This window comes from Meles meles, chromosome 3 (assembly GCF_922984935.1).
Source record: "Meles meles chromosome 3, mMelMel3.1 paternal haplotype, whole genome shotgun sequence".
NCBI classification, from domain to species: domain Eukaryota; kingdom Metazoa; phylum Chordata; class Mammalia; order Carnivora; family Mustelidae; genus Meles; species Meles meles.
Genome location: NC_060068.1, coordinates 113,876,222 through 113,883,377, shown reverse-complemented (window position 1 = coordinate 113,883,377; position 7,156 = coordinate 113,876,222). Strand labels below are relative to the sequence as shown.

The window sequence follows — 7,156 nt, the reverse complement described above, 5'->3', positions numbered from 1 at the left end:
AAAAATCAATAATATAATTTAAAATGTAGAAAAAAGTTTTCAATTAGTGTCAAACCTACTAAAATGGTCTTTCAGAGATTAATAATGGAAGGAATCCATAAGCACAAAGAGAATCGAAGAACAAAGTAAAGCAGACAGAAGTATCAAGTTAGGTTTTGGAGAACAGAAAGTGCCTACATGAAGGAAAGACAAAAGACAAAACTACTTGCCCTACAACATCTCAGAAAGGCTAGGGTGCATGGCAACACTAAAAAAGTTTGGTCAGTCTTCACGAGGAGAACTCAAACCATTAGATTCTACTCCCCCAATGCCACATAGCCAGATTCACGTACAACTTAAATATTTTTACTAATTTGCAATGCACATTCAAAACAGTAGGTTTTCGGGCGCCTGGGTGGCTCAGTGGGTTAAGCCTCTGCCTTCAGCTCAGGTCATGATCTCAGGGCCCTGAGATGGAGCCCTGCATCAGGAAGCTTGTATCCCCCTCTCTCTCTGCCTGCCTCTGCCTACTTGTGATCTCTGGCAAATAAATAAATAAAATCTTTAAAAAAAAAAAATAAGTAGGTTTTCAATTTGGGAAATTAATTCTAAGTAGTATGATTATAATAAATATTCAGATAAGAGTTTAGAAAACAAAAGAAATACCAATGTATAGCTTCACATGGTCATCAAAGATTCTGTGATAAATCTACTTTCATCCCTTCCAAATTATCCCAAAAGTCCAGGTGAAACATGGGCTAGACAAAAACTATTCCTTTCTGTCACTTTCTGGATCAATCACATCATATACTCCTTTGTTCTTAAAAAAATGAGAGATTTAGATTAGAAAATCTTCTCCTGGACTAAGATTTTACCCTAAAATGGTATTTCAAAGCTAAATTTGTGAAATTTGTATTCAGAAACCAGTAACACGATTATAACGATATATGTATGTTTAGCCTTCCTTGAGGAGAAAAACCAAAAACCTCCCAAATTATGAACTCTACCTTCATACATTCCAACAAATATATATGTATATTTTTTAATAAATCAAATACAGGAGTCAAAGAGGCTGTAAACCATGCAACATTGTCTTTTATTATGTGTGGCTTTTAAAAATTATTTCCTCAATCTCTCCATACATAGGCAAAAGGAAGTATATTGTTTAACCTACAGAACTGGGAAATATTGACCACTGCCTAGAGGAGGGAAAATCATCCCTAAAACAAGCTTAACCAGGAGGCCAATTCATCTGCCGACCTCCAAGAACATGGAGATGAACATGATAGACAGACTGTCCCCCATCTGAACCTTCATTCACCACCATTCGATAACCCTTCTTCAGGCCCAAATCAGCAGCACATTTCTTGCCAACAATCATTAAATGTCCAAGAAGCTGGAAAAGAAAAAGTTTCTTAAGCACAGGCAGTTTACAAATTCTTGCCATTAAATAACATACTACCAAGTTGAAATATTGAAAGGCCATCAAGTTGAAACATATCCCTCTGGGCAAATATGTGGAAACTCTTAATACTATTACAACACAATTTACAATTAAAAAGCCATTAAGATTAGGTATTTACTCATTACTAATTCCAATAAACAAATTAAACACAAATCTCAATTAAAAATTATTTTCCAAGTGGGTATTTAAATGTTCTTAATAGGGCGCCTGGATGGCTCAGTCGTTAAGCATCTGCCTTTGGCTCAGGTCAGGATCCAGGGTCTTGGGATCGAGCCCCGCATCCGGCTCCCTGCTCTGCGGGAAGCCTGCTTCTCCCTCTCCCACTTCCCCTGCTTGTGTTCCTTCTCTTGCTGTGTACCTTTCTGTTAAATAAAGAAATAAAATCTTTAAAAAAAAAAAAAAAGGAATTGCAGGACTGAATCCGCTTCTTCCTCTGCCCCTCCCCGCTCTCATGCTCTCTCATTCTCAATTAATAAATAAAATCTTAAAAAAAAAAAGATTTAATGTTATTAATAAAGCAAGATGGTATCTTGCTTTCTTGTACTAGAAAAGTACATCAATCAGGATAAGTTTGGTTAAGCTGTGGTAACAAACCACCCTAAAAATACTGGTTTATAACAAAGATACACTTTTTTTTTTTTTAAAGATTTTATTTATTTATTTGACAGGCAGAGATTACAAGTAGGCAGAGAGGCGGCAGAGAGAGAGGAGGAAGCAGGCTCTCTGCTAAGCAGAGAGCCTGATGCAGGGTTCAATCCCAGGACCCTGGGATCATGACCCGAGCGGAAGGCAGAGGCTTTAACCCACTGAGCCACCCAGGCACCCCACAAAGACACACTTCTTGTGCTTACTACATGCTCATCACAAGTTGATTAGGTTCTAAATTCTTCATCTTTTTCACTTTGAAACCCAGGCTGATAGAGTAGTGGTGGTATGACCAGAGTGGCAGTGGAAAGAGAGAACTTGACAAACCAGTTGCTGGTCTCTTATAGTTTCGATACAAGATTTATCACTCCTGCTTGCACTTCCTGGCCAAATCAAGTCACATGACTAGGCCTGACATCAATAAGGCGGGAAGAATTAAAGCACCCCTGAAGAAGAAGAGCCAGTATTTATAAACAATTATACCACAAGGAGCATTAGGAAAATATTTATTTGAGGCCTAGACATCTGGCAAAACCAAGTAGTGATTCTTCTTTTCTCTAATGGCATTAATAGAAAAAAACTGATAGAAAACATCAGGGCCCCTGGGTGGCTCGGTTAAGCGACTGCTCAGGTCATGATCCCAGACTCCTGGGAATAAGCCCCACATTGGGCTCCCTGCTCTGCAAGAAAGCCTGCTTCTCCCTCTCCCTCTGCCTGCCACTCCCCGTGCTTGTTCTCTCTCCGTCAAATAAATTTTTTTAAAAATCTAAAAAAAAAAAAACCAAAAACAAAACAAACAAACAAAAACCCCACATCATCCCCTATATAATGTACTGTTTCTTTATTAAGGAAAAATGAGTCTCACCAACTACTGCTTGTTAGGAACCATTTTAAGAATTGGTGATGATGATTAAAAAAAAAAAAAGAAGAATTGGTGATGATGGATTTTTTTTTTTTTTAAGATTTTATTTATTTATTTGACAGAGAGAGAGAGATCACAAGTAGGCAGAGAGGCAGGTAGAGAGACAGGAGGAAGTAGGCTCCCTGCTGAGCAGAGAGCCCCATGCGGGGGCTCGATCCCAGGACCCTGAGATCATGACCTGAGCTGAAGGCAGAGGCTTAACCCGCTGAGCCACCCAGGCGCCCCAATGATGGATGTTTTCTTGACTGACTATGGTGATCATCTCATAATATACATATATCAAACCATTATGCTGTACACCTAAAACTAACATAATGTTATGTGCCAACTATATCTCAATTTGAAAAAAATCAAACTATTTCAACATTGCACTGACTCCCAAAGGACTGTCTGGTTTTTTTCCCTCAATAATTCCCTCAGGAAAATGAAAATATGACCTCACATTCTGGTCAAAATTTAGTCTCCCAAATTTAAAAAAAAAAAAAAGAGGCAAGAAAATAAATTGTGTTGGTAAATTTACTTACACTTTCATCGTCATCTTCTGCTACAGAAATCTGGGATATATGTTTCTTGGGTATCACCAGAAAATGAGTTGGTGCTTGAGGGGAAATGTCATGGAAAGCAAGACACTAGAGAAAGGGGAGGAAAAAATCTGTTTTAGTGTATCACCTTATAGGCTAAATTTATTCTTTCACACTAGCCCCATGGGAGGCACTGTAGTAGATGCTAGGAAACCAGAAGTGTACACAATACATGTGATCCCACAGCTATTTTCATAAAATTTAGTCTAATGGGAAGGCTGACATTAAACAAATAAAGGTATAATTAAGGTAAGATCTTACCTACACGTTACACAGGAAAAGTAAAGAGTGAAATAAATGATTTTCAAAGAAAAAAAAAAACAATTTTGACTGGGGGATCACAGACAAACCACTCTGAGGTAGGGACATTTAAGTGAAATAGAAATTAAGCATGCTAATCCTTGTCTACCTTTTCAATTTGATTCATGCAACTCTTCTTGATCAAATCAGTGTCTTTCATCTCTCTCCAAACTCCCAGGCTTTTTTCAAAGGCCCTTCTTCTACTGTAATGGTCCTCTCTGCCCTCAACCCCAACTTCTGTCTAACTTAACCTGACATCCATTCCTCAGCAACCAGCATATATAAGATTTCTGAAGGAAATCAGATTTCTCTCTCTACCTTCTCTAGGTTAGGAGTGCTGACTGTGCAGTTTCCTGATTTTCTTTACTGCAGTGATCAGCTTTGTAATTATGTATTTGTCTGATATTTTGATTAATACCTATTTCTTCCCATCTTACTCAACTGTTTGCCTTTTGTCTTTTGTAGAAATGAAGATAAACATTTAGACAAATTACATACCACATGAATATATTTTTATCTCTTGTTTTCTACTGAAGGTGGAAGTTGCTTATATAGGACCTTCCCTGCTAAACGGTCTCAAGACTAATTCTATTTAGTACTCCACACAAAATGCTGTATCACTTAGATTGCTTCATGCAGTCATACTCTTGGGTCTTATGTGGTTCAAACATCAGAATTTCAATTGTCATTTATAAAGAGCAAGTGAAAAATACTTAAAAAAAAACGCATTTTATAGAACAAAAGAACTTCCCTGCTAGTAACAAATAAAGCCATCAAAATTCACCTAGAGGAATCTAATTAAATTTTTTGAATCTAAGAACATTTTGAATCTAAGAACGTTACTAGGAGAGTAAAAACAATGTTTCCCTTATATTCCCTATTTTCTTAAAATTAATTTAACAGTTAATTTGTCTAAATCGGCCAACCTCCTGCCCATCTTCATCTGAGGTCCAAACCCATAAATACAACTCGCTCAGTAAGTATTTTACACAAGATGTCACATCTACTTGGCCCTCCTAAAACAGAATTTCACCTACGAGGAAGTCAACAAAAACGTGCTAAGTCCCGGCATAAAACTGCTTCCGGCAAAGAGGAAAACAAACTTTGCTACCGGGCGGGGCCAAGGGAGAGCAAATTCCAAAAGGCGACCCACTCCCCCGCCAGAGTCCGCGGCCGGAAAGGGATGGGGGTGGGGTGGGGTTGACTAGCAGGCCCTGGCGGAGGCGGACCTTTGGCCCCACTCGTCCGCACGCCCCCCGTCACCTCCAAGGCCGCGGGCCCCCGTCTGTCTCACACAAAGTGGAGCGGACTGGCGCTGGGGAAAGCCCAGGCGGGTAGGCTGTGCGCGGGAGATCGCGGAGATTGGGCCCCAGTCAGGGCGCGATCGGATTTCTCCCTGTCAGGCAGAGCGCTGGCGAGATTGTGAGATTCCTGACACTGGCGAGGTCCGAGGCAGACGCGGAGCCGGGGGGCGCCCACGCCAAGGAGCCAGTGCGTACCCCACACGCGCCTGGACCCCGCAGTGTTGGCCCCGCAGGCACCCGGCAGCCTGACCCGCGCCCCGGGCTGATAACGCGTAACCGGAGCGCCGGCACGCGCCGGCAGGCGGCCTCGGAGCGGTCGCGGCCCTGCCCGCTGGCTGGGGGCCCGCGGCAGAGGCCCCGTGGGGCGGCCGAGTCCCTTCCCTTCGCGTCGCCGCCCGATCCTTTCCCTTTCGGCCGCGGGAAACCCGCGTGTTCAAGGTACACTGCCCTTGCCTCAGCCCTCCAGGGACGCCACGTCCCATGTCTACCTGGTCATCCTCAAAAATGATTTTGGCTGGGATTTCCTTGCGAATGATCTTCCCGAAGATTGTGTCGCCACCAGGCCGCGCGGCCTGAGCCTTGGCGATCTCGTCTGCCATCTCGGCCTCCCTCCCGCACAGCCGCCCCGGGCAGAAGCTCGAGAGGAGGGAGGAGCCGGGGCAGCGGGCAGAGGGCGGGCGTGCACAGCCAAGCCTGCGCGGGGACCGCTGCTCGAGCGTCCGGGCTGGCCTTGCGCGTGCGCACTGGCGACGTGCGCTCAAAGCGCAGAGAGCGCGCGGGAGCTTCCCAGAGCCGCGGAGGAGACCCGGCGGAAGAGAGGTTCCTGTTTGAGACTAAAGAGTCACACCGAGGTCGTCTGTCTGTCTTTCTGTCTTTCTCTCTTTCTTTCTTTCTCTCTTTCTTTCTTTCTTTCTCTCTTTCTTTCTTTCTTTCTTTCTCTCTTTCTTTCTTTCTTTCTTTCCTTCCTTCCTTCCTTCCTTCCTTCTTTCTTCCTTTCTTCCTTTCTTTCTTTCTTCCTTCCTTCCTTCCTTGTCTTGGGGAGTGGACTTACTGTATACGTCCTTTTTCATTTGCTTTATGGACCCTTGTGGGAATAATTAGATACTGTAATTGAAAAGATTTGGTAATCCGGGCAGTGCTGGTCGTGTTTGCTGTCTGAGACACCCTAACAATTTCTCAGCTACAAAAGGTCTTGATTACAGTATGTAAGCCTTCCTTGTACCAGGGTTTTTCTCTCTCTAGCAGTGGTTCTCACTGCACATTAAAATCACTTGGGGAACTTTTGAAAAATCCTCTTGAACCTGGCCAGAGTCTTGATCAATTAAATCAGACTCCAGGGTAGGGACCCAGGCAGTCCGACTTTGTAAATCTCCTTCCACTGGGCAACTAAGACTGCTTCCCGGAAGTAATCAGCGTAAGGTAACATGTCCCACCTTAAAGGAAGAACACCTTCCTTGACATACCCCTTCATATCTTTGCTGCTTTTTAAAACTTTTATTTATTCTGTGTCTACTTTCTCATCTTTTTTTAACTCATTTCCCTTTTGTCAATGTTAAGGACCTCCACTTACAAAATTCTGTGAACATTTCCATTTCTCACCTTAGTAGACCTCTTGGCATTATTTCCTAATGTTGATCATTTCCTTCTTTCTTTCTTCCTTTTTTTTTTTTTTTTTGAAGATTTTATTTATTTAACAGAGAGAGACACAGTAAGAGAGGGAACACAAGCAGGGGGAGTGGGAGAGGGAGGATCAGGCTTCCCGCTGGGGAGGGAGCCCGATGCAGGGCTAGAACCCAGGTCCCTGGGATCATGACCTGAGCCACCCAGGCGCCCCCATTTCCTCTTTTCAGTAATGGTTTTCGCTCTAGTGGTCTTGTCTCCTATACCCCTCTGAATGCTGTTTCTCCTTCACAGTAAGCCTCCAGTTCCAGACTTCTCAATGGGTTCCATTCTTGGCCGC

The 7,156-nt window shown here is 43.0% G+C and overlaps 1 protein-coding gene across 1 annotated transcript; it reads right to left on the bottom strand.

The window, feature by feature from the left end:
* Window positions 1–1,052: 1,052 nt before the first annotated feature.
* HINT1 (histidine triad nucleotide binding protein 1) lies at window positions 1,053–5,872 on the bottom strand. Its single transcript, XM_046000298.1, has 3 exons — window positions 5,685–5,872; window positions 3,536–3,640; window positions 1,053–1,375 (listed from the first exon to the last, which is right to left on the bottom strand). The coding sequence occupies exons 1-3, from the start codon at window positions 5,793–5,795 to the stop codon at window positions 1,211–1,213; spliced, it is 381 nt and encodes a 126-aa protein (XP_045856254.1). The 5' UTR covers window positions 5,796–5,872; the 3' UTR covers window positions 1,053–1,210.
* Window positions 5,873–7,156: the final 1,284 nt, after the last annotated feature.

Bases quoted from the DNA above. Each gene is read 5' to 3' on its own strand.
- HINT1 (XM_046000298.1), bottom strand. From the start codon at position 5,795: ATGGCAGACGAGATCGCCAAGGCTCAGGCCGCGCGGCCTGGTGGCGAC. The intron at 3,641-5,684 runs GTAGACATGGGA...CCCTTTCTCTAG, and splicing joins TCATTTTTGAGGATGACCAG to TGTCTTGCTTTCCATGACAT. The intron at 1,376-3,535 runs GTAAGTAAATTT...TTTCTTTTCCAG, and splicing joins CAGAAGATGACGATGAAAGT to CTTCTTGGACATTTAATGAT.